General features: G+C 56.5%; 2 protein-coding genes across 4 annotated transcripts in view; one reads left to right on the top strand and one right to left on the bottom strand.

Annotated features, from left to right (window-relative positions):
* The first annotated feature begins 1,776 nt into the window (after positions 1-1,776).
* On the top strand, positions 1,777-7,617 carry LDHD (lactate dehydrogenase D). Its single transcript, XM_061137830.1, has 11 exons — positions 1,777-1,864; positions 2,368-2,480; positions 2,687-2,828; positions 3,028-3,169; positions 3,294-3,453; positions 4,020-4,219; positions 4,302-4,430; positions 4,513-4,640; positions 5,125-5,215; positions 5,294-5,405; positions 5,492-7,617. The coding sequence occupies exons 1-11, from the start codon at positions 1,793-1,795 to the stop codon at positions 5,655-5,657; spliced, it is 1,455 nt and encodes a 484-aa protein (XP_060993813.1). The 5' UTR covers positions 1,777-1,792; the 3' UTR covers positions 5,658-7,617.
* A 2,030-nt stretch (positions 7,618-9,647) lies between these two features.
* Positions 9,648-26,305, bottom strand: part of ZNRF1 (zinc and ring finger 1) — an 83,792-nt gene continuing 67,134 nt past the window's right edge. Inside the window, exons 2-5 of one of the 3 annotated variants that reach the window (XM_061137819.1) lie at positions 19,616-19,711; positions 13,235-13,340; positions 11,818-11,909; positions 9,648-10,908 (exon numbers count right to left, since the gene is read on the bottom strand). In XM_061137819.1, coding sequence (XP_060993802.1) covers positions 11,852-11,909; positions 13,235-13,340; positions 19,616-19,711 — 260 coding nt within the window. In that variant the 3' untranslated portion in view covers positions 9,648-10,908; positions 11,818-11,851. Of the gene's footprint in view, positions 10,968-11,817; positions 11,910-13,234; positions 13,341-19,615; positions 19,712-26,305 lie in introns of all 3 variants that reach the window. The other 2 variants (XM_061137802.1, XM_061137812.1) reach the window with 2 other exon arrangements.

Here is a 26,305-nt window from a genome sequence, read left to right as displayed (position 1 = left end):
ATACAGTCCATTCTGAGGTCCTGGGAAGGACATGAATTTTGAGAGGATGCTATCCAACTCAGGACAGGCACCATCAACATGATTTGACGCTGATGTTGATTTTGATCATTGGGCTGAAGTAGCACTTGCCAGGTCTCTCCACTATAACGTGACCCTCTTCCTTTCCCCCTTTCCACAATGTAACTTTGGAAGGAAGTCACTAGGAGCAGCCCACAATTAGGAAGTGGGAAGTTATGCTTCCTCCATTTAGGGGGAAAGTTCTACATAATTTATTTAGGATTCTTTTGCACAGGAGACTTGTCTGTTTTCCCTACTTACTAATTCAGTCAATCAATCCAGTTACACGTAAAGCCGATTCAGAAGTGTTAACTCATCTCCCTGTGGGAAACAACTTGACTGACTCCAGGACAGTGCTTATGGGCAATTCCTTCTGCCTTTAGTCTAACTTAAAACTCCATTTGGGGGAGTCAGCACCTGTTTCCTCCACCCTCTTCAGAGAGGTTGCTTTATATATTTAGAAAGATAGAGTTAGATTTTCTTGTCACAGTCTTCATTCTTGCCTGGGATCCACCAACCTCCTAAGTGATCTTTTAGAAATCTGCCTCCACTAAGATTCACTCTTGGTGTTGTAAAGTTTTATAGGTTATGAAAAATGTGTAATGTCAGGTATCCACCATCAAAGTTATCAGCGTACAGAGGCTAGAGAAATATATTAAGCAATCCCACAAGAATGCAATCATCCAAAAACCAAATGTGGAAAATTCTACAGAACAAGTGTCCTAGTTTCTTTAACAAGTAAATGGCATGGAAAAATGGGAGAGAGGGAAACTGTTGTATATTAAGAGAGGCTTATGAGACACATTAACCAGTTGCTCTGTGAGGGCTTTCCTTAGATCTTGATTTGAACTAACCAACTGTAAAAGAGACCTTTTCTTTTTTTTCTTTTTAAAATTTTTGGCAGTGTGACATGTGGGATCTTAGTTCCCTGACCAGGGGTTGAACCTATATCCTCTGCACTGGAAACATTGAATCTTAACTACTGGATCACCAGGGAAGTTACAAAGAGACAACTTTTGAGATAAGCCAGTTAAGCAACACATTGAAAGTGGACACGTGGATTCATTTCAAATGTGGTTGGGGAGAAAGACCCAAGTAGGAGTTTGTATTCCTGGTTTGACTGGGAAGAAAAACAAAGACAAGAATAGCTTTATATCAGTACTGTTAGCAACACATTTCTTCAGTTTCTGTAGGAGGAAAACCAAGCTTGGAATAGCTTCAAGAGCAGCAGCCACATCACTCCCCAAGACCCTGGGATATGCCCAGTGGGAGAGTGGAGACAAAGGGATGCAATTATCTTTTCCTTCACTTACCTGGTAAATTGCGGCTCATCCTTAGCACTCCTCTTCCAGGAAGTCTTCCTGGCTTGCCTTACTGCAATAGCCCACCCCATCCCCCAAGAGCCTCCCTGTGCTTTCCTACTCAGAGCCCCATCAAGGCTTACTCTGTGACACTGAAGCTGGGTCTTGTGGGATGAGAAAGCTCAAGGGTATTTGCCAAGCCCCTGAGCCTGTCTGGAGCTCTGGGTACTCGGACTACAGTAAGTCATTGCATAATCTTAAGTTAGGTAGTGGCTGCTGTTCCGTCTCCCTTTGGATCAGTAAACCTCACCTCTCCTTCAAGAAGTACTGACTCAGCAAGCTCTGGCAGGGCCACCTTAAGTACGCACCACCTTAAGCAGCCCCGCCCCCAGCACAACCAATAGCCCGGGGTGGTAACTGGCGGCTGCACAGCTATGGCCAGCCTGCTCCGGCCTGCAACTTGGGGACTGTTCTCCTGGAGGGGCTACTGCTCCAGAGGGACGCAGGTGGGTAGGAGAGGAGAAGCCCCTTAGAGGGTGGAGGGCCCGGCTCCGTGCTGCCCCAGCATCCGGAGATCTCCAGGGGAGAATCGCTGGGCTCACCCCATGTCAGATGTGGGTGTTGAGTGAGGGGGGCTGAAGCCCCCGCGTCTGCCGTGACCGGGACTGGGGGGTTTCAGCTGAAAGGTTTATGGACTCCAGAGCGCCCCCTTGGGACTCCGGAACACACACACACACACACACACACACACACACACATTTTGAAAGAATGCCTGGGAGGCAGGAAGCTGGTTCTAGGCCAGGTCCTGTCATGGATTCGATGGCCTCTTTTCCCCGTCAGTAAAATGGGAAGAAATACCGAGAAGGGCTCCAAGAGCCCTAGGAGCCCCCGGCCAACGTGGGGCGGGGCTGTGGGTGCCTCTGTTCACAGGCAATGGAAGCCCCACCCCACCAGCCAGGTGGCCCCAGGTATCTTTGAGTGACCCTGCCAACGTGTTTCTCCCCTGCAGGGCAGACTCAGCGCGGGCTTTGTGGAGGCTCTGAAGGCAGTTGTGGGGAGCCCCCACGTGTCTACCGCGGCTGTGGTCCGAGAGCAGCACGGGCACGATGAGTCCATGCACAGGTGGGACCCCCACATCAGAAGCCCCCTGAAAGTGAGGGCCCTGGGGTGTCTTCGGCCCCCTTTTGGGTGCCCTGGCATTCTCCACCTCTCCTCTATGCCTCCAGAGGGTGTTCTCTGCCCACTGCGCCTCAGGCCTTGCAATAGCTACAAACACGAGCAGGACCTGAGGGTAGCACACACCCTACACTCTGAGGGTCTGGTTGCAGGTGCCAACCTCCGGACGCCGTGGTGTGGCCCCAGAACGTGGAGCAGGTCAGCCAGCTGGCAGCCCTGTGCTACGGCCAAGGCGTTCCCATCATCCCCTTCGGCACAGGCTCCGGCCTGGAGGGTGGAGTCTGCGCGGTCCAGGTATGCGCGGCGGGCGGCCTCCTCCGCGGGCCAGGCTCTCCGGTCACACTTGTCACATGCGCGGCGGGCGGCCTCCTCTGCCGCGCGCGGCGCCCCTTACCTGCCATGCTGGAGCTCCGGTCCGCCTGCTGGGAGCCACGAGCTGAGGTCCTCCTGGCGGAAGACCTAGGTCAGTTATTCTTTGAATGCCTCCCGCCAGGGTGGCGTTTGTGTCAACCTGACCCGTATGGACCGAATCCTGGAGCTGAATCCCGAAGACTTCTCTGTGGTGGTGGAACCCGGCGTCACCCGCAAAGCTCTCAACACTCACCTGCGGGACTGCGGCCTCTGGTTCCCTGTGGGTAGGCTGGGGCGCGGGGCCTTTCCCCGGGCCTGGGGGGCTCCCTGGGGACGGGGTGTTTCTGAGGCTCAGCGGGACCCCTCTGCGGGCCCCAAGCTGCCCTCTGCCTGCCCTCTGCCCTCCAGACCCAGGTGCAGACGCCTCTCTCTGTGGCATGGCGGCCACCGGAGCCTCGGGCACCAACTCTGTGCGCTATGGCACCATGCGCGACAACGTGCTGAACCTGGAGGTGGTGCTGCCCGGCGGACGGCAGCTGCACACCGCGGGTCGCGGCCGGCGCTTCCGGTGAGCGCCCTCTCCCGGCCCTGCCCGCGCTTCCGGTGAGCGCCCTCTTCCGGCCGGCGCTTCCGGTGAGCGCCCTCTCCCGGCCCTGCCCGCGCTTCCGGCGAGCGCCCTCTCCCAGCTCGGGCCGGGGCCTCTGGGAGAGGCGAGACAGGACACTGTCCTGTGGGCCCAAGCTGGTGGTCCAGAGGCCTGATGGGCGTTGTGCCAGGGAACAGCGGGTCTTCCCTGGTGGCTCAGGCGCAGAGAATCCGCTTGCGAGGCAGGAGCCCCAGGAGCCACAGGTTCGATCCCTGGACGGGGAAGATCCCCAGAGGAGGGCACGGCAGCCCTCTCCAGGGTTCTGGCCTGGAGGATCCCAGCGACAGAGGAGCCTTGTCCACGGAGTCACAGAAAGCTGGACAGGACTGAAGCGACTCAGCAGGCGCATAGGGGAGCGGCTGCCTGGGGGGTAGTCTGCGCCGAGGGCGGTCAGCCCAGACCTTGGGCTCTGCTCCCTCCTGGCCTCTGGCCAGAGACCCGGCGGCACGTGGTCTGGGCGCTCATCTGCCTCGTGTCCCCGGGCCCAGGAAGAGCGCAGCCGGCTACAACCTCACCGGGCTCTTTGTGGGCTCCGAGGGAACCCTGGGCCTCATCACAGCCGCCACCCTGCGCCTGCATCCTGTCCCTGAGGCCACGGTGGCCGCCACCTGTGCCTTCCCCACTGTCCAGGCGGCGGTGGACAGCACGGTACACATCCTCCAGGCTGCAGTGCCTGTGGCCCGCATCGGTGAGCAGTCCAGGTGGGCTCTCCGGGGGAGGCCCCCTGTAAAGGCCGGGGTTCACTTCACCTGGCCTCTCCTTGGCCCCAGAGTTCCTAGATGAGGTCATGATGGATGCCTGCAACAGGCACAGCAAGCTGAACTGCTGCGTGGCACCCACTCTCTTCCTCGAGTTCCACGGCTCCGAGCAGGCACTGGCAGAGCAGGTGCAGCGCACAGGTGTGCTGGGGTGCTGTGGGCAGGGGGCACAGGCTGCCCCCAGAGTAGAGCTTGGTGTAACCCACCCCCACCCCGCCCCCAGAGGAGATCATCCGTCATAACGGAGGCTCCCACTTCTCCTGGGCCAAGGAGGCGGAGGAGCGCAGCCGCCTCTGGGCAGCCCGGCACAACGCCTGGTATGCGAGCCTGGCCCTGCGGCCGGGCTGCAAGGTGAGCGGGCTGGGATGGACGTGGGAGCCTTTCCTCAGCCTGGTGCCCTATCGTCCAGGCCGGCCAGCTGAGGCCCTGGCAGGCAAGACTGCCAAATCCTTGGGAGGGAGCCCCTTCCTCGAGCCAGGCCCTGGGTGCAGGGACCAAGCAGTGGCAGCACAGTGCCCTTAGGAGTTTGAACACAGAAGGCCGACTTCCTGGAGGAAGAGGTGGTGAAGGGGGAGGTGGTAAGGGACAGGAAGGGGAGGCTGGGCCCCAGGTAGCCAGTGCTAGGGGACCTGATTGGGGGTGGGGAGCAGGCTGAGAGCCCTGGGAGCCTATCTGGGCCAGTCGTCTTGTTCCCCAGGGGAAACTGAGGCTCAGAGACGGAGCGGGCACATGCATGTGAGAGATCGAGCTCCCTGAGCCCATCTGTAGCCTTGATCCCTTACCTCCCGATCATGCCGGGGGAGCGGGGGACGCTCACGGAGCTGCCCCAACTCAGGGCTATTCTACCGACGTGTGTGTGCCCATCTCCCGGCTGACGGAGATCCTGGTGCAGACCAAAGAGGACCTGGAGGCCTGGAGACTCACAGGTTCCGCCAGCCTCCCGCGGGCGCCTGGGGTGGGCCGGGGTGGGGCCGGGGCCGCAGCTCTGTCTTTTGGGACCCCAGGAACCATCGTCGGGCACGTGGGTGACGGGAATTTCCACTGCATCCTGCTGGTAGACCCCGAGGACCCTGAGGAGCTCCTCAGAGTCCAGGCCTTTGCAGAACAGCTGGGCAGGTAAGGGCGAAGCGGGAGGTGGGGCAGGAAGGCGGGGTGGGGGGTGAGGGGGCTCCCGCTGAGGATCCCTTCCGGTTGCCACCCAGGCGCGCACTGGCGCTCCACGGCACGTGCACTGGGGAACACGGCATCGGGCTGGGCAAGCGGCAGCTGCTGCTGGAGGAGGTGGGCGTGGTGGGCATGGAGACCATGCGGCAGCTCAAGGCCACACTGGATCCCCGAGGCCTCATGAACCCAGGCAAGGTGCTGTGAGGGGCTCCGAGCACCTGACCCACAAGCCCCCCCAGAGAGTGGCACCTCCCTTTCTGGAACCTGTTTTAAAGCCCCCAGACTCTGCAGGGGTCTTCACCAGCTGGAAAGGTCTTCACTTGCCTTTTTAAACGAACCCCGGGCCAGGGGGAGGAGAGAGAAGCTTGGACAGGCCGCCGGCTTCTCCCCAGCTCTCTTGCTGTCCTCAGGAGCCTTTGCTTCAATAAAATTGCTCGGGGTCATTCCCCGTGAAGCAGCTTCCTCTCTGCTGTGACACATACGGGCCTGGCTGGGAGAGGCACCATGGGTCACCCCAAAGACTAGGACCACTCCCCTCCTCAGCCTCCACAGCCCAGGACAGGAGAACAAACGCTGGGGATGCAGCACCCATAGCCCATCTCCATCTGCCTGGTGAGGGGAACGCCCCTTTGCTGGTGGGGAAGGGAAGTTCTGTTCTATGTTCTCAACCCTGTGCCCCCCACCCCACCCCCAAATAAACCTGAGCCCCACTTGCAGTTGTCTGGAGATGAGCAAGCTGCACCTGTGAATGGCCTCCTGTGCCTGCCTGCCCCACCTCCTCCAGATTCTCTGTCCTTCCGCCCGTGATGCCCTCATCCCTCACCCGGCACCTGCCCTTTGACCTGTTCCAGCCTGAGGAGGGGACAGTGCTCAGGCTGCAGGAGGAAGGTCACTTCCAGGGACCCAGGATCCTGTCCCAGTAGCTCTGCCTGTGAGAGCCCCAGGACCTGAGGACTACACTATGGCCATCCTCACTTACCATCGACTTCCCCCACTGAGCCCCCAAACTGGGCTCTAGAACATTCTGATCATGTCCTTCAAGTGGCTGCTACCACTCACTGGAAATGGAAGTGATTTTCCTGGTACCACACCTGTCCACGGTGTGGTATGTTTCTCTACCAGCTTTCTTGACTCTCAACGTCAGGCTCTGTTCCCCCTGAGGCCTGCCCCAGCCTTGGTCACGATTTTTAGCCAGAGCTCCTGTCCGGGGTGCCTGGCAGTTGTTCCCCCTAAGCCCACACGAGGGCACCTGACACCACAAAGCTCAGACACCAGTATCTGCTTGGGGTCGTGCTCCCCTCCGCAGGGACTTACAGCTCTCAGCTCTGGGCGCCCTGTTTCCCAGGGCCCAGCAGATGCCTGGAGCCCAGGAAACAGATCTCCAAGCTCCCACTCACCTGCAGGTCCCAGGAGCCTCTGGTGCAGACCCACCTCCCTCCCTGGTGGCCTTGGCCCCCAGGAGAGGCTAAGCAAGGGGTGCAGGGGAGCCAAAATAACCCCCCCAACTCACTTCACTCCTATCCTCCCAAGACCCCGCTGAGCTCCTTTCCTGCCTCCGCCCCCTCGCCCCACCCCATTCACCCCATCAACTGTTCAGGCCCCCAGCAGAGGCAGCCCCGCTAACTGAGACAAGCTTGGTTCGAACGACTCCTCTGCTAACACCCGGCTGAGCCCTGAGTTCGCTCTTCTGTGACATTTCTGTCCCTTGGATGCGCCAAGGGTGGTGTGGGGCAAGCCTCATGCCTCACCCCCCCCCCCAAAAAAAAACAAAAAAAAACACCCAATAAAGGAAGCAGGAGCACTAACCATCAGCCACATGAACTCACTGGTGCCTCCCCTTCCCGCAGGCTGCCTGCCACCAGCAGTCCTCCAGGGGCAGCATTCTGCAGGCCAAGGCTCCTCCCTGGCGTGCCACCCCACCCCCACCCCCCAGCGCCTGGCAACTAGTAGGTGCTCAGCCAATTTGTAAGGAGAAGCTCCAAACATGCAGGAGAGTTGAAAGAACAAGTACACTGTTCACTGAAGATTCAACAATGAATGTTGTTACCTGGCTTGCTTCATGTGTGTATTTTTGGGAAACCATTTGGAATTGAGTTACGGAATTTTTCACATCATTCACCTACACAATTCAGCATCGGTTTCCTAGGAATAAGGACCTAAAAACCTCGACATGATTAAATGGCTACTGTGCATGCTAACTCACTTCAGTCGTGTCTGACTCTTTGAGACCCCATGGGCTATAACCTGCCAGGCTTCTCTATGGGATTCTCTGGGCAAGAACACTGGAGTGGGTTGCCATGCCCTCCTCCACGGGATCTTCCCGACCCGGGGATTGAACCTGAGTGTCTTATGTCTCCTGCATTGGTAGGCGGTTTCTTTACCACTAGTGCCACCTGGGACTACTAGATGACTAGTTTTAGTGAGGTGCCCTTTGGCTAGGAAGCTACCCTCTCCAAGTGTGCAATCCACTCGACAATCCTCCAATAGCAACCCACTCCAGTATTCCTGCCTGGAAAATCTCATGGACAGAGGAGCCTGGCGGGGTACAGTTCATGGGGTCGCAAAGAGTCAGACATGACTTATCGACTAAAGAGCCAAGTGTGCTGAGCCCTTGGCAGAGGGAGTGGGTGGAACTCACCTCCCAGTTCCTGCCAATCCCCCCCCCCCCGCCCCCTCAGAAAAGCAGAGCTTGGGAGAACCGTTTGGACGGAGGATGACAGACACCAGTTCCATCTGGGAAGCCAGGACAACCCCATCCCACCCCTGCCCAGAAGCTGGCAATCTGGGGCTGAATTCAGAGGACACGGCCACCAGCAGAGGGCTGCAGTGAGCCGGGCGGGAGTGAAGTCGCTGGGGGTGGGATAAACACCAGCCCCAGGAGCCTGGAATAGCACCCGGCGTGGGCTCCAGCCCGCCTCCCACCCAGCTCACCCTGGGTGCCACCAAGGCTGCCAGGCCTAAGCCACTGAGGTGGGCACATGGTTCCCCTCTGCCTGCAGGCCTAGGGGTCAGGCAAGGAGATGTTCAGGGCCAGCTTTGCTGGAGGAATTAAATATAGAACAGGGAGACACAGTTGCCAGGCAGAAGCAGGAGGTGCTGTGAATAGAACAGTGCTCTCTGCAGTGACAAAGCCATGAGAGAGCCTGCTATGCATGTGCCAGGGCTTCTGGGCAGATTTTCTGACCCTCACGCTGACCTCTGAGCTGTGACTTTGTTCCCACTTCACATGTGGGGAATCTGAGGTTTAGATGGGAGTCCTTTCCCCAACATGGTTCTGCCAGGCAGAGAAGCCCCAGACAGACAGTTTAGAGACCACGTTCCTGCCACCATGGCAACTGCAGGTTTCCGGGGTCACCATCCCACCAGCTTGGACCCAAACTCCTCTCAAGTCTTTATCTGGAACGCTGGACGTGCTGAGGCCTTGGCTCACAGCTGCCCACCAGCCTGCAATGCCCTTGCACAGACCAGGTGCTTCAGCAAGCGTCTGACAGAACATGACTGCAGGGCCTTGGTGGGGTCAGAGCCCGCACAGGGCAGCACATGGGGGGCGGGAGGCCGGCAGAGCATGTGCCCCCCTCCTGAGCTGCCTTCACAGGCTCTGCAGTGCCTCTCCGGGAGCGGGTCTGGCGCAGGGAGAGGCCAGGTGGGCACTGGTACCCCCTGCCCTATGCTTCCCACCCTGCCCAAGGTGTGCCAACTCTGGTGAGCCCGGAGTGGCTGGTTCTAATTCAAGGGCTCTGAGCTGGCTCAGCTCCAAAGCAGGGCCTCTTTCTGGGCCTCAGTGAAGCATGCCTGTGAGTCAGCATGGAGACTCGGCCGGAGCAACAGGAAGGGCAGGGTGCAGGATGGGGAGCCAAGGATGGTGGTGGTCGTGGGTAATGCCTGGAAGAACACAAGTCCCTGCAGCCTCCATCGGCTACAAGATCCTTGTCCCGCAGATCTTTCCAGAAAAGTTCTGTCACGACCACGCCACAGGTGATGACAGATTCCATGAGGCTAGAGTGGGTTTGTAAACCTGCGGGACTCCAGCCTGCCCTGGCCTGTTCCCTCACCCAGGAATGCCTGCTGAGAACCGTGTCACACACTCGTAGCCCCGACACTGGCCTGAAGGAAGGCTAAAGCAGGTGGGCGAGAGAGCAGGGACAGAGACCTTCAATGCTCACTTCTTGGTTGTGTAATAATACTTGATTAAAATGAAGTCACACAGTGCATCTTTTTATTAGACATTATTTTAATACCATATCAAAACACCTTGACTAATGAAGAAAGCCTTTTCCCCCAGCTTTGAACATTTTTTAAACATTTTATAAGGTTTTTTTTTGTTTTGGATTTTAATATATAAATACAGAAACCTATCTTGCCGGAGCTGATGTCACGCATGAACATCAACAGCTAAAATGTTCTCAAACAGAATGCCTGAAAACAGGGGCAGCTGTACATATCCTTTTAGTCTTTTGTTTGTCTAAGTTTTCTGGAAAAAAGAAGAAAAAAATACACAGGGGTCTAGGAAAAACGTTCAGGCATTTTTGCAGGACACTTGTGATTGTTAAATCCTCTGAACTGACCAGAACCAGGAGGGAAGGGGGAAGGAGAAATGGGAAGGAGGGGGAGAACATCCTGATGGGCTCGTTTTTGGCAACGAAGTCAAGATATCAGGGTCCCCAGGGGAGAAAAGTGCAAAATCAAGCCAGAAAAATGGGGGGGGGGGGGGGGGATAAAACAAACAAAAAAACCAAGGCAGAGTGGTTGATGGAGAGGCCGCTGGGTGCCGGGCACAGGAGGGCTGTGAGCTCGCTCTGTGCCATCGGCACTCGAGTGGCAAGAACCCGGCTCTGTTCGGTTGTCACTGAGTGGGTTCTGGCCGGGCAGCAGACAGCGATCTGTAAACATCACGAGGGAAAACACCAGTCGACACTAGACTTTTTTCTTTTTTTTTCTCTTTTTTTTATAATTTTTTTTTTTTTTGTAAACACTTTAGAGACAGACCCACAATGCCTTTCAAAGGTGAAAAAGAAAATGCCCTTTCCCTCCTGGGATGAGGATGAGGGGAAGGATAGCGGGTGATTCTTTCTTCTCTCAAACTGGCTCTCATCCAATCTGGTGTCCTCGGGGAGAAAGGGGGACCATTCTCTGGAAGTCAGTGCAGGAGGGCGCCCTGTTCCCACTGCTGTCCCCAGCTCAGCTCTGCCCCAGTGTCCGAAGCCTCCTCTCAGCAACGGGGCCCTGGCTGTCCCTGTGGGGACCGGAAGATGTCAGTCGTGCTTGGTGGGCCCAGGGCCGGCCGCGTGCGTCCTGCTGAGGCCGGGCTGGGGCGCCCCCCGAACCGGACGTCATGCTGGGAATCTGGACTCGAAGCTGGTGCCAGGCTCCATGCCCTCTGCCTCTTTCTTCCCTTCGCGTTTTCTTCACCCCACGTCCTCAGTTTTTGAGGTGAAGGTAAAAAGAGCAAATGTCCCTGAATAGTTTGACATCGTCAGCTGTTCTGGGGGTTTACTTGGGATAAATGAAACAAACCTAACAAAGAACAAAAGAAAACAAAAAAAACGAGAGAAAGAGGGAGAGGAAGAGAGAGCGAGAGAAAGAACGGAAAGAGGCGCCCGAACCCTTGGGTGTGAGATGGCGTGGGTTTTGGTTCCTCTGGGGGTGTCGTCTGTTTGGTGGAAGGAACAGGTAGGATGGGGACAGGAGAGGACATTCAGCAGTAAAGCAAGGTGCCCGAGGGAGACACTGGGGCTCACAATGGTTACAGGGTGGGAAATGCCCTGGGCACTTCCGTTTCTGGGGAGGAAGCTGGCTGGGCTGGGCTGTGGTGCAGTCAGGGACCTGGGTTGTGGCGGCGGGGCCCCAAGTCTGGCCGGGAGGTGGCCAGAGGAGGGAAAAACCTGATGAGATGACTGCTGACAAGAGCAGCAGGGACAATACGCTGTCCCGTTCAATGGCCGTGATGTCCACGTGGGGGTGCAAGCGAGACGTCCCCATCCCCAAAGAAGCGGGACCAATCCTCCCCCCCGCAACCCGGGTGAGGACCTGCTCCGCCTGCCCAGGAGCACAAGGCACAGAGTCCAGTCACCTGGTTCCCCCCCACCCAGCACTTTCTGAGGCTCTTGCTGAACCTTCTCAGGCAGACTTGCGTCTGGATCACACTGGTCTTTCCCCACCTCCACCTCCACCAGTCCAGATTCTTCTGGACGACCATGCAAGAGTGGACTCTCAGGCTTCCCAGGAACCACTCCCACCCCACAGAAGCACTGCTGCTTAGACCCTCTTCCCCCGACCCCTTTCAGTGGGGAGGCGGGGGTTTGTGAGGGCAGCTCAGCAACGCCCCCCCCCCCCCCCAACTCCAGGGCCCCAATCACTGGCTCACCATTGAGAGGAGTCAGCAAGCGAGCCCAGCAGGGTCAGTCCGCAGGGTGTTCTGGACAAGATCTGTTCACTTCAAACCACGAGTCTATGCAACTGAGGGGGGAGACGGCAAGGGGGACGCGTCACCGGCTGAGCAGCTGCTCCTCAGGGCTGGGTCTCCGAGCAGGATTCCTACGTCTCACCCGCGAGGACCCGACACCCACTGTCTACTGCCGGGAAGGAGCAGGGCACTCGGATGGGTGCTGGCTCAGCCGGAGGCCCCGTGCCGTGGGGTGGGGTGGCGTGGGCCTAGGCCCGCAGGAAGCGGGGAGCGGGGCCTCCAGAGGGACAAGGCCTCGGGGGCGTGGAGCCCGGGAAGACAGCACAGCTACTACAGAGACAGCGAGTGCGGGGGGCTGCGAACGGCGGCCAAGCGACCGTCTCCAAGGCTTGAAGAGCAAGGAAGGCTGGTCAGCGCCCTGAGTGGGCCGTCTCCTGAGGCTCCCTCCCTGGCGGTGACTTCTCAGGAGACCCCCGCTCTGCCTGGCTGTGGCGGGCCGCCAGCAGCCAGCCCTCCCGGGAGAAGGTGGCCCGGGGAGGGACTGAGGAGCGCCAGGCAAAGGCCGGCAGTGAAGTCCTGGAGTCACAGAAAGGGCTGTCCAAGCCGCGAGGGGGCCAGAAACGGCCCCAGGATGGCTTTCTGCGAAGGAACCAGACCGGCTATTTGCGTAAGTCTTCCCCAGAGCTAGAAGTCCCGTCCCCGGTTCTAGTCAGCGCCTCCCGGGACGCTGGCGGCGCTGGGCCCGGGCCCAGACCCTCCCCGCACCAGCCACATCGGCGTGCGGCCCCGTGGCCGTCGGCCCGTCAGGCTTCAGGAAAGCCTGCGTCAGGAAGCAGCTCCACGGCCCGAGGGGCCGAGAGCAGTGGCGGCCACGGGTGGCACGGGGCGGCCTCCCGTCCGGAGTGAGGCGTCTTTTTCCAGTTGGAAACAAGAATGAGGCTCGAGCTGGAGCCCGAGGACAAATCTCAGCCTTGCTAATTACGGCGGTGCCCGCCTCACAGGTAGTGAATATTCCCGCCCGCGGGCCTCCGGAGAGAGGGGCGGGGCCTGGAGCTGAGGGGCGGGGCCTGGAGCTGAGGGGCGGGGCGGGGCAGCCAGCACCTCCCTCCCTGCTGGCCCCGGGACACAGACCAGGGTCTGCACACTGCGGGGCAGGGGTGGGGCTCGTGTAGACGCAGGGAGACCCAACCTTCCAGGGGGCTAGGCATCTACCGGCCTCCGCGGCTCTGCGCCCCGCGCGTCCAGACGTCCCCGCCTGCCGGCCTCTGCCTCGACCCCGCTCAGGGTCCTTGTGACGCTGGCTCTTTGCCCCCAGCACAGGGAAGGAGCCCTCTGGTGTCTGGGCGTGGCTGAGCTGGGCCTGCCGGCTCCCGCGTACCTTTTGTGATAAATGCACAGGCAGGGCAGCCTGGCTATCGTGTCCCCCTGAAGCAGCTCCTCCAGGCAGATCACACACTCACCCGCGTCTTTAGTCAGCACGTCATCTGCAGAGAGGGGACAGTGGGAGAGGATGGGGGTCAGTCGCCAGCTGGCAGGGGTCTGAGAGCCGGTTGGGACGGCGTAGGCCGCCTGAGTGGGCCAAAGTCCGCGGCGGACCTTGACGTGAAGGTCCTCACTGCGGACACCAGACATGTGAACCACACGCCAACTATCTGAGGACAAAATGGGGTTAATCACCAAATACGCAGCCCAGGAGACAGAGGCTGAAAATGGACGGGGGAGGGAAGACACTGGGAGCTGGGCAGCAGGAGACAAACTGGCTCCCTGGACAGACTTTCCCCCTAAACACATACACAGGCCAGGGACTCTGATTTCTGGTTCCAGGAAAAAAATGGTGATGGAGAGTTGGACTAGGCAAGAATGAGGGGTAAAAACAGGCACTCCAGCCAATATAAGTGCACGCAGGATTACTCACAACAGCGAGTGGGAAATGTCCACCAGCTGATGGAGAAATGAACCGTGTGGACCCACGCAATGGAGTATCGCTGAGCCAGGAAAGGTGAAGGGCTGATGCGGGCTGCAACATGGACGCACCTCGAAAACACGGTGCCGAGTGAAGGAAGCTAGACGCAACAGGCCACCGGCTGTATGATTCCCTTTATGCAAAATGCCCAGAAGAGGAAAATTTAGAGACAAAGTTAGGTCGGGGGCACTGGAGAGTGAGTGCTTCATGAGTAAGGGATTTTCCTTTTTCTTTTTTTTTTTGTGGTAACATGAGATGTCCCCTCTTGATAAAAATGTAAGAGTACAGTACACTACTGCTATAGGCATCATGTTGCAGAGCAGACCTCATTCATCTTACGTAACTGAAATTTTCTACCTGTTGAATAGCAATTGCCTGTTTCGCTCTCCTCTGCCATCCACCCTTCTGCTCTCCAGTTCTATGGAGTTGACTGTTGACTCCTTTAGATCCTTTATTTAAGTGGAATCATACAACGAGGTCCTGCTGGGGTGATGAAATGTTTGCGACTAGACAGAGACGGTGGTTGCACAATATTGTGAATGTCCTAAATGCTGCCACACTGTTACTTGCGTGTTAAACACATTTTAACTCAATTAAATAGCTTGAAAAAAAAGACACCTTACGCTCCCACCAGAAAAGAATGAATGGAAGGAAGCTGCCGTGCACCACGGCCCTGGGTGAAGCCATAAACACAACAGGAGGAGCAGAGCCGGGGGCCAAACCAACACCCTCTAGGACATTCCTGTGACATTCTGGGCACTGGCGACTCAAGTGAATAAGCCACGGTCTCAGGATTCAAGAAACTCACAGCCCAGCAGGGGCGGCTGAAGAAGACGGAAATGAACAGCACGGGGATTCCTGGAAGTCTTAGGACGCACACAGATCCAGATGTGAGAAGTGTGGGAGATGCCTGGGTGGGGTGGGGACGGATCAGGGAGGGGTGTTCCAGGCGAGGGGACAGCATCTGTGCACCTGGGTGGGAAGGACGCTGCTGCAGAGTCGTGGGGCCACGGGGGGAGGTGAGACCAACATCCTAAGGACGGGCTTGGGACCTGCATTCTGCTGCGTGGCCTGGGCTTCCTCTGGCATGAAGAGGGGCCCTGGAGTCATGCTCTGATCACATCTGGCCTTCTGAAACCACTGGGAGTGGCTAGAAGAGCCCTGGGTTGGGGGGGGCGGGCAGCCTGCTCTGGAGGCTGACGCAGCACTGCAGCAGAGGGGAACTCAAGGCCAGTGCCAGCACTGGGGGCGGGAGGATGACACAAACTGGGGCAGCTGGGCAAACAGGGGGCGGGGGGGGCCCCGCTCATCACGACAAGAGGGAGCCCAGGAGGAGGGCTGGCTTAGGACGGGAACGACGAACTCAGCGCTGGGTGGGAGGTGCTGAGCAGGAGTCTCCCCGGGGACACGGCCACAGAAACCTCCCGGAGTCCACTCAGGTCCAGATCTGGGGTTTAGAGGAGAGACGGCCACAGCGGCAGGTGGGGGGTACAGAGCTTGGACAAACCCAGAGAGGGCAGACGAATGAAGCAGGTGAACTCTAGTATTTGAAAGGCAGGTGAAAAGAGGTGAAGTCAGCAAAAGGCTACCCAGACGTTCTCAAAACCACAGAAGAAATATCCAGAAGCTGGCTTCCAGATGTGAAAAGAGCAGAGCCTGAAGTTGGAGAATTCCTCACTCCTGAAACATTTTAATTGATCGTGGACACGGCCAGTGATACACACTCAGATTTATGTGTGCGTGTGTTCCATGAGCCTCAGGATCTTACAAGCCAGGCAGACACCTGGTTTTATTCCTGATTGGCAAACGGGGACAATGCGGCCAGAGAACCAGACACCCTGCTGAGGTCAGAGAGCTCGTGAATGGGAGCGGGCCGGGGACCCTAGGAGCTCGGGGAAGCAGGCAGTGCCCACACACAGCACAGAGCCCAGGAAGAAGCATCTCCCCACCGCGGAAGGCAGGAAGAGCCCAAATCCAGCAACAGGTCTGAGTGGGTTGAGTAAAACTTCCTGTCCCAATCCCCCGGGCACTAGGAATTAGCAGCCCCAGGTGTCCCTGGGTGCCCAGCAGGGGAGGGAACATGGCTGAAGCTAAAGCCTGCCCACCACCCAGATCCTATAGGACTTCTGCTCTCTCATGCTGGGAGCCCACCGCCAGTTGCCAGGGGACCTCGCTGTCCAAATGAGAGGACCCCGAGCCACAGTGAGATTACTATGCAGATGGACTCTGATGCCTCTGGGCTGGGCACCCTGAGGTCCCCAGAGCAGGGGGGCCTGACCGATCCTGGTCGATGAGAACACAGAACCAAGCTGTTCTTTCTCCTCAAGCCCCACAAGCCCCAGCTCCCTGACACCGTGTGCAAAGCCAGGCGAGGGGTGGTGCTGACAGGGCCAACGCTCGGCTCCAACGCAGACCAGAGAAGCAGCCCAGGGTGGTGGGCAGTGCGCTCCCCTCCTGCTGCCGGGGAGGAGGTGGGAGGTGACGGCACACTTCTGCCTGATCTGGTCCCTGACAGCTGCTGTTCATCAAAGAGGAGCGGCTGAGGAGGAGAAGAGGGAGCCCTCGCTTCTCTGGGGCCAGCTGCACGCCACAAGTGTTACACACACAGCCCGCTGAACCCTGAAGACCCTGCAGGGTCAGGGCTGCAGCTGAGGCCGCGGGTAAGCGGCCAGGACCCCCGCGCTGCTCCTTCCACTTGGCCAACCTGCTCCTGTCCTTCAGAGACTAGGCGACAGTCTCTGCTCTGGGGCTGGAAACCAGCACCCACCTCACCGAGGGCTCCGGCCCGCCCTCTGGGTGGGGGCAGGAGCCTGGCTGCAGGGAGCGCAGGCCCAACGTCGCCCGGTGGGACTGCCAGCGCTGCCCAGGCGGGCTGGGCTTCCATCATGACAAGCGGAGGGGGGCCCTCAGGCCTGAGGGGCTTCAAGTTCACAGAGGCTGCCCTGGGGGGCCCCTCAGCCCCCTCTCCCCAGGGCTCCCTCTCCCCCACGCCTCATGCACCAGCTGCCAGGAGCCTTCTGCCATACCCCCTACAGGAAGGGCGCCTGCACAGACACCCCCAGGCAGACCCCAGGCCGTCAGAGTCAGTCGCTACTAGCATCAGTAATAGCTCCCAGCAGCGCCCCCAGTGGCTTGGGCAAACTCCCCAGCCAGGACCTGGCTCCCCAAGGCCCAAGAAAAGGCACTTCCATCCCAACCACGGGGTCCCTGAGAGCAGAGACACAGGCCAAACAAGCACCATGGCACAGTTCTGCTGGCGGTGGGTAAACGAGCAGGAGGTACCCCTGCTTTGAGGGCAGCCAGAGTCCCTTTCCTTTAAAGAAATCTTGTGTGACATTCAGCATTTAGCTGGAGGCGATGACCTTTGGCAGAGAGGAGGGGTGGGCAGGCAGGACCTAAGAAGCAGGGCATGGGTCTGTGCCCCAGAAGAAAGCTGAGCAGACAGGAGCTTTTAACGCTGCTCTGACAGCCACCAAGCTCGCTCAATACTGCTGGCAAAAGAGCTTGCCACACGCCAGGCTCTCCCAGAGCCAAGGAGCCCTGCTGGTCACGGAATCGGGGCCTCCTCGGTCCTAGGACTGTGACCCTTCTGTTCGTGGCAGAACCAGGCCCCTCACCTCCAGATTCACTCTACTGGCTGACCAACATGATGGTCAAAACCTGAGTGCGTGTTCTTGAGGATGCGACTTGCCCCAGTATCAGAACCACAGAGTCCTTGGAAAGGGAGAGAAATTTTAAGATCCCGTCAAGCTGGACACATGTATCCAAGCAAACGGGTCCCCCGACTCCATTGTCACCCTTGAGGCATCCATCCTTGGCTCAGAGCTACCCACAGAGGAGAAGAGAGGACAGGAGACTCTGTGCTCTGGGTGCACCCCCACCGGGCCACCGGGTCACCCTGACTCCCGTGTGGGAGCACTAGCTCCTGGTCTTCTCCTGAGCACTGGGTGAACCAGTTAAACTAGTCTTGCCTTTCCTAAACTGGCCTTTTTTAAGAAAAATCTGGCAGGTGGCTACTGGAGGCCTTCCAACCTACGGCTCAGGCCAACCCTCATAATAAGAAAAATACTACTTTCTATCAGCCTCATTTAGGAGGTTTCTTTTTTTTCCCCCCTCTTTGGTGGTTAACTAAATTTCACCTTACATAACTGCTATCAATTTCCTAAACATTTCCCCAATTGGTGCTAGCATCTACAGAAAGGGTGTGTGTGTGTAGATGGGGAATCTCCCGGGAGTGACCAAGAATTTCAGTGAATCTTCCTTTCTGTATCTCAGAACAGGCCCCAGACCAGCCGTGGAGACTCACACTCCATATACAGACCCCAGGTGGCAAATACCTTCCTCAAGCCTGGAAGGTTTAGGTGTCCTTAGACAGACTGCACGTGTTAACAGTACACGCAGAGGGGTGGGGCACCTTCTTCGCCTTAAGACAAATTCCATTGATGGGACCAGAAGCAACACGCTGCTCTTTGCCTCTGATGATTAAGGACTGGCTTTTGCAAAAAAGGTCCTTCCGTTCACACTCACACACACACACCCTCTCACGCACACCCTCCCCTCCCCTGGCCCCAAAGAGATGGTTTTGCAACTGTGTGTATGTCAGTCGCTCAACTGTGTCTGACTCTTTGAGACCCCATGGACTGTAGCCCGCCGGGCTCCACTGTCCATGGGATTCTCCAGGCAAGAATCCTGGAGTGGGTTGCCATTTCCTCCTCCAGGGGATCTTCCCAACGCAGGGATCAAACCCGGGTCTCCCACACTGCAGGCAAATTCTTTACCATCTGAGCCACGAGGGAAGCTCCCAAGTGAAAGTGAAAGTTGCTCCATCGCGTCCGACTCTTTGCAACCCCATGGACGGTAGCCCACCAGACTCCTCTGTCCACAGAATTCTCCAGAAAGAATACTGTTCCCCCTTCTCCAGTGGATGTTCCCAACCCAGGGATCAAACCCATGTCTCCCACATTGCAGGTGGTTACTTTACCGTCTGTCTGAGCCACCAGGGAAGGCTTTTCAGCTAGAGGAGGGAGAAAATGGCAACAGACCAAGAACAGGCATGGCCAGGCCTCGGCTGGCTGGCTAACCTCTGCTCCCTCCAAGGGGACTCTCAGTCTGAGTGCGCTGAGTGAGGCCCGGAGGACACCGAGGGCAACATGGGCACACCCATGCCAAGGCAAGATATTTGGGTTTGATCCCTAGGAAATGGCAACCCACTGCAGTATTCTGGCCCGGAGAGTTCCACAGACAGAGGAGCCTGGTGGGCTAGAGTCCATGGGGCCCCAAAGAGTCGGACACGACGGAAGCAACCGAGCACGCATGCACGTCTTCGCCACAGCACACGAGGCAGGTGTTAGCTTTCACTCTGCCCACGGGCTGTCGTGGCAGGGGACTTGGGTTTCATGGAGTCCCCCGATGTACTCATGCTCAGCCCCGAGGTGGCAGGTCAGTTCTTAGTCCCCAGAGGTGTCCACACATCACATCTATTCTGCCCTGGACAGTCAGGCTTAAGCAGGTCGTGCAAAGCTCAGCCCGGACTCCCCTCCCCCACAGAGAGCTGGTGCTCCCACGGACCCTCCTCTCTCAGCTGTGGGTGACCAAGGCCTGTCTCCCGATCAGACACGAGAGGAACTAAGCAGGTAGAAGAAAGGACAGGGCGCACTAGCCTCCGGAGGGACTCCTGTCCTACCCCACTCCCCTTGCCCTTCCTGCTCAGAGGCAGGGTGCAGAAGCTGCCCAGAGGCCACCCCCCCCGCCCCCCCCCCCCCCCCCCCCCGCCTCCCACCCCAGCCAAGCCCTCACCGTTGTAGGAGAGACGAGGTTTGCTCAGACACATTATAAAGTGCATTTCCATCTCATCGGAAGCCACGGACTTGGAGCAAATGGGGCACTTGAAACCTGAAAGAAGAGAGAACAGAATGAAATGTTTTGTTTTGTTTCCCCACACCAAGCATATCCATAATAAAGGTGGAAACTCTTGGGTGACTCTGGCCATGTGGGCTCAGAATCAACATGGGGAATGATAGTCTAGATACATCTCACAACTGACTTCTGCATTAAGGCAAGCAACATTTCGTTTCTTTGTTATAGCCTCCAGCTCCCATTTTTCCTTGGAGGCTCACCCTTAGCAGAGACATTACTTTGCCAACAAAGGTCTGTCTAGTCAAGGCTGTAGTTTTTCCAGTGGTCATGTATGGATGTGAGAGTTGGACCGTGAAGAAAGCTGAGCGCCAAAGAATTGATGCTTTTGAACTGTGGTGTTGGAGAAGACTCTTGAGAGTCCCTTGGACTGCAAGGAGATCCAATCAGTCCATCCTAAAGGAGATCAGTCCTGGGTGTTCATTGGAAGGACTGATGCTGAAGCTGAAACTCCAATACTTTGGCCACCTGATGTGAAGAGCTGACTCATTTGAAAAGACCCTGATGCTGGGAAGATTGAGGGCAGGAGGAGAAGGGGATGACAGAGGATGAGATGGTTGGATGGCATCACCGACTCAGTAGACATGGGTTTGGGTGAACTCTGGGAGTTGGTGATGGACAGGGAGGCCGGGTGTGCTGCGGTTCATGGGGTCGCAAAGAGTTGGACAGACTGAGCAACTGAACTGAAATGAACTGAACACCCTTGTCATGCCCCTTTCCAAAGCCTACCAGCTGTCTCTGGCAGCCAACTTGAGTTTTCTTTGCATTCAGATCCTTTCCCAAGGGGATCTAGTGGGCAGTGGGGACAGGGAGGCATTGATCAAATCAAGGTACTGAACAGTCTGTCTTTGAATAACAAAGAGTTAACATCCTTCTGTGGCCCTCAAACCACTTAGCTGGATCGCCTGGGGAAGGAAGCCCTACAGGTGTGGGCGCCTCCGCCCCTCAGCCCGAGCACCTTCCCTCCTGCGGCTCCCACAGCTGTCCCTGGGGAGTGTGCGTGCAGCGGGGTGGCCCTGCAGAGCGCTCCCGAATGCCGCACATGCCTTGGCCTTACTCCTCCAAGGGTGGCAGCTCTTTCACAACCACAGGCGACGACCCTGCCACTTTATTCTCCAGGAAGTTTACTTATTACACACCTGGGGTGTTTCATCAAACTGTATCAGCACTGGATATTTTGGCGGAGAATCTTTTGAGCTGAACTCCATCATGCAAACTTAGTCCTTTGATCGTTTTTTATAAATTATTTTTTGACCTATTTTTACAGATAAATATAGATTTTTACAGACAAATACAAACCTTTCCAATTTCTCCCATTTTACTTTTATTAAAATTACTTTTCAAAGGGGGAACTCCCTCCCTGGTGCTCTGCTGGCTAAGACTTGTGCTCCCAATGCAGGGGGGCCTGGATTCGATCTCTGGGTCAGGGAACTAGATCTTGCATGCTGAAAATAAAGATCCCACATGCCTCAATGAAGACTTGGTGCAGCCAAATAAATAAATATTTAAAAACAAAACAAATGGGAAATCCCCTGGTCGTCCAGTGGTTAGGACTCTGCTTTCCCAGGTTTGATCCCTGCTCAGGGAACTAAGATCCCACAAGCTGCACAGTGGAGCAAAAAAAGAAAAATACTGTTTTCAAGTAGATTACTTCACTTTCATTCTACTAAAGAGACTGAAAAGTTGTCTATTTATTTGTCCACATCAAATTTTAAACACCACAGTGTTTCTCTTATGCGACCATAACCCCTACTTTCCCAGTCTGCAGTTTCCAGGTCAAATACAGGACGTCTAAATACTGTTGTGAAGATTTGACCCTTCTGTTTATTTTCAGCCTAAATGTCCACACACAGTTTCACTGGACGCAGGAGCAGTATGTACCATGAGGAGAGGGTTCGTGGAAAAGAGGAGCTCACACCTTCCCAGTGCCCTTCCCGACGGGGCTCGCTCGCTCTGCAGGGCAGCCCCTGACCCGGACAGCTGGCGGTGCTGAGGCAGGAAGCGGGCCGGCTCCCGGGCAGGGCACAAGCCCTTGGCATGAAGTCTTCTCCGAACCCTCCTCTCTTCAGGGACAGGGCTCTGAGCTCCAGAACCAGACAGAACACCCACAGTCTGGCCCACTCAGGGCAAAGTGGACCTCAGACTCCGCGGCACCAAACCCATTCCCCCAGCCCCTTTCCTCAGAGACACTCGGTCTACCTGCGTTGGCTAAAAAGTCCTGGAGGTGCTGTCATCTCAAGGACTCTGGCTGAGCTTTGAGAAAGGGCTATATTTTCTGATCTCTGGGTGGTGATGAATCCATTAAAGACAAAACCAGAACACAGAAAAGAAACGCGAGGGGGAGGGTCCATCGCGCGTCCTAGTACAGGTGAGTCATGAACTCGAGTCTGGCACGGTGAGAATGCTCTTCACCTCTAACCTCAGTCCCTCTGTCCCCCTGAATCTGCCCTCAGGCCTGTGCCCTGCAAACACACCAATGCTTATACTAAATAACATTCCACAGAATGACCAACCACTGGGACAGTTGTTCACCCTTCTTTCCGACTCAAAAGACCAAGGTTTTGCAACGCTTTAAGTGACTACAGGATGTTTTCACTTTAAACTTGCCAAGTTAGGCCCCTGTCTGCAGGCCGAGGGCGCAGGGCTGAGGGGAGGCCAGGATGGACCTGACAGGTCCTCAGACACCACGTCCCGATGCAGCCAGCGGAGGTGGTAAGTGACTGCTCACTAAAGAAAAGCCCTTCACCGTGTACATTACTCACTTCTCTGATCACTCAGAACAGCCCTGGTTGTTACAACAGCATCACTCAAACCCTCGCACCCCACCGTGATTCCCTGAGTATAGGAGAAGGGTCGGTCAAGTTACAGCTATGATGCTGCGAAACAGGGCCACCCCACAAGAAAGATCTACAAGGAAACGTCACTGGACATTTATGTCCGAGGAAAAAACAAGATGAGATTCACAGGTTTAGGCGGATCCTCTCATTGTACAGATAAAGAAAGAGATGCCAGAAGGCCAAGAGTCAAACAAGTGGGGGGCCGAGCTGAGACCAGAATCAGATTTCTTAGCTTCCAACCTAAAGTCCTTGCCATTAGTAAGAGTTGACTGCAGGTGTGATGATGTGATTTCTCATCAGAAGTATACATTTGGCCTTTGTCCTGTTTCTGGCACAGAGCTAAAACCCTTGGAATCCCCTAACGTAAGGCCGATAACATTTGGTCTTTTGTCATCACTTCCTGAAAACAGTTCCAGAAACAAAGGTGAAAGGATTAAAGGAGTGTTTTTTTATTCATAACCATCCCCTTTCAACTGCACCACAGTCTATGTAAATGAGGTGACTTTCGGAAAGTCCCTAAGGATGTCTGGTTGCCAAGAGAACCAACCATGTGATGAGAGGACTGGAACTTCCAGCCCCACCCCTGACCCAGAGGCTGGACCAGTCACCAGTGGCCAGGGGTTTAATCGATCATGCCTATGTGATGAAGCCCCCATTAAACCCCACAAGGAGGGGGTCTGAGAGCTCTCTGGCTGGAGGTCTGGGGAGAGTGGTGTGCCTGGAGACAGTGTGGCTCTGAGTTCCTTCCCCACACCTGGCCCTGTGCACCTCTTTCCCTGGGCTGTTCCTGAGTTACATCTCTTCATAATAAACCGTTGGTCTAGTGAGTGAAATGTCTCTGAGGTCTGGGAGCTACTCTAGCATATTAAACATACGTGATGGAGGGGGCATGGGAACCTCCAATTAACAACAGGCAGCTGGACAGAAGTGGAGGTGACAACCCGGGTTTGTGACTGGCCTTGGAAGTGGGGTCCGTCCTGTGGGGCTGAGCCTGTGGGATTGGATGCCATCTCCACGTAGATACCCTCAGAATTAAGTTAATTGCTTGGTGGTGTTGGGAAACACACCTCAGAACAGAGTTTTCAAAAAGAGGTGGGCTGGGAAATACTAGGTCTTGGAGGAAGCACCTATAGTAGGGAGAGACCTATATTCTAATGAAAGCAGGGTCAGTACTGCTTCCATCACCTACCTCTGCGTTTGTCTGTGCGTGTGTAAGGCTAAAAAAACAATAAACCTCAGGGTCTGTTGTTATGTCAGTGGGGAAGGCCAAGATGACCCAGGTTTTCCAGCCTCAAGACCTTAGCAAGTGGTCTACTCTCCCTGGACCTCAGTTCCTCATCCGAAAAAGAGAGACATCTACCTCCCTTTGGAGGATCAAATAAGAAATCTGAAAGCGGGCTAAAAGGCGCTGAACAAAGGCACGCCACCAGCAGGCCAGGCAGTGCGTAAGAAGGAAGAAGGAAGGGGGGTGAGGGATGGGGGCATGGACCAGAGGGCACCTCGGCCCCAGGTCACGCGAGCGTGCTGGGGCTGACCACGGCCATCCCTGCTGGGCCCATCTCCTCAGAGCACAGGGCTTCGGAGCACTGTTCATGGTGCTTTCTGAACAGCCGACATGGAACTGGACACACCAGGTCCCTGTCCAACCTCTAAGGCACCCACTCACGCAGGTCAAGATCAACCGCATTTTCAGTGATCTGGGCAGCTTTACAGGTCGTCTCATTTGCTGGGAACATGAGGCGGGTCAGCATTAACACTAACTCTTATTTTGCAGAAGACCTACACCAGGGTAGGTCACGTGCCCAAGGTAACGCAGCCAGGGCCAGGGATGGCACCCAACAGCCAGGGAGTCTCGCCTCCCAGCAAGCGCCGTGTTCCCGGGACCGCGGGACAGGCCGGCCAGCACAGGAGGGTCACACGGCAAGAGGGACGTGAAACGCTACACAGACACACAAGGCATCCTCAAACATCCACCTCAAGGCTTCCACATCGTCCCAGCAACGCCTCCTGAAGCAACCATGGTCCTGGATAATCCCACAAACTACCAAGTGATAACTTTGTTTCCCTGGGAGTTCTGTTAATACGGAGTTCTGCTTTCCACTTGGCACTGAGCCTGTAGCATTGGTTGTAAGATGCTGAGTTTGCAAACTACCTTCTAAATGGAAAGTGAAGGGCAAAAGATAAAATATGGAGAGCCTGGGGGGTGGGGGGGGACTAGTGACCCAAGTTCCCTTCCCGAAAGGTCCGGATGATCGGGATGGACACCACCGCCCTGCTGCCCCAGGCGCTGCTCGGACCTGTCCAGTCATGGTTCAGCATCAACAGCCCTACGCATGACACGTACTGTGATCTTTTTTACGTGAAATGGCTGATGTTGAAATGCCTCTTTTATCTTTATTGACTGCGCTGGGTCTCTGTTGCTGCGAGGGCTTCTCTAGTTGCCCCGAAGTCGGGCTGAGTTCCGCTGCAGCATGTGGGGTCTTAGTTCCCTGACCAGGGACTGAACTCCTGCCCCCTGCACTATGATCTTTATGAGCCATCTGACGGTTAAAAAAAAAAAAAAAAAAAAACTAGGAAATTTTGATACCACTTTCAAAAAAAGTCCCAACTGAACTAAAATCAGCCCAGCAAACAAAGATCAAACAGAGGTCCCTGAAGTCAGCCAACTGACATGATTTCCGTCAGCTTCATGCGACCTCAGCACTCAGGAAATTTGGGAAAGAGATGCTCTCTTGCCCTTCACGGGGAAGCCAGCTCCAGGTGGGAGTCTTGAGGACTCTGCCCAGCGAGCCCTGGAAGCGGGGTGAGCAGACAGCACGCGCCCGCTGCACCCCCTCCCGTCTAATCTGTCTTCGGAGGGCCCTGCCCGCGTCGTGTCTTTAACATCTGCTGGAAGGAGGAGGCGCCGCTAGCTCAGGCTGGCCGGCCACTTCTGCCAGCGGCTCCCAAGCCTGCGTCTGCCCCCCCAGGCTGTGGCAGAGGCAGGGGATGGAGCTGTCCCAGCACTGTTCTGCCGGCGTCTACAGCACCGCGGGGGACTCGTCTCCACCCCAGGCCTGTGCTGGGGTTCGACCCAACAAACACTGCTACAGGATCCTTCCACCCCCAGTCAAGAGGGAGATCCTAACGGAGACTCCGTCTTCCTTCTTTTGCCATCAGATCAGCCCAGAGTTAGACAGAGAGGTGAAGGCCAGAGCCCAGCTGCTTCCTGTCGTTCGACAAGTGTCTGGCCTGAGTGGGGGGAATCCTCACTGGACGGGAGATCGGAGCTCTGGGGACAGGACGAGCCTGCACCTGGTGCGGGGCTGTCCCCCTGCTCTCCTGGGTTAAAGGGAGGTGGTGTCAGTGAGCCCCCCAGCAGAGAACCAAGAGGGACCCAGGAACACACACGTGGTCATGCGTTGAGCGTCTTCCTGGACGGGGTTAACTGGGCCCCTCGGACTTGACCCAGGTGCTTCTGTCTGACCCGCAGAGCAACTGAGGAAAGACAGGGGAAACCAGCTCAAGTTACAACTCCCTCGGGCCTCTACAGCATTTATCTTGCAATTCCAAGGAAAGCTTTTCTCATTTTCCAAAACTGCAACCTTCTCCTTTAAGACCTGATTTCTCAGGCAGGCAGAACGCGTGCTCACGTTGCCCCAGTTCCCTTCCAGACCCTCCCTCTAAGCTGATGCGCTATTTTAGCCCTGCCCCAGTTCTGCCTGTCTCTGGGATCACCTAAAGGGAGAAGACGCAA

Source organism: Dama dama, chromosome 4 (genome assembly GCF_033118175.1).
Source record: "Dama dama isolate Ldn47 chromosome 4, ASM3311817v1, whole genome shotgun sequence".
Taxonomy (NCBI): Eukaryota; Metazoa; Chordata; class Mammalia; order Artiodactyla; family Cervidae; genus Dama; species Dama dama.
Note: the sequence above shows the minus strand (reverse complement) of the source record. Positions and strands in the feature narration are given on the sequence as shown.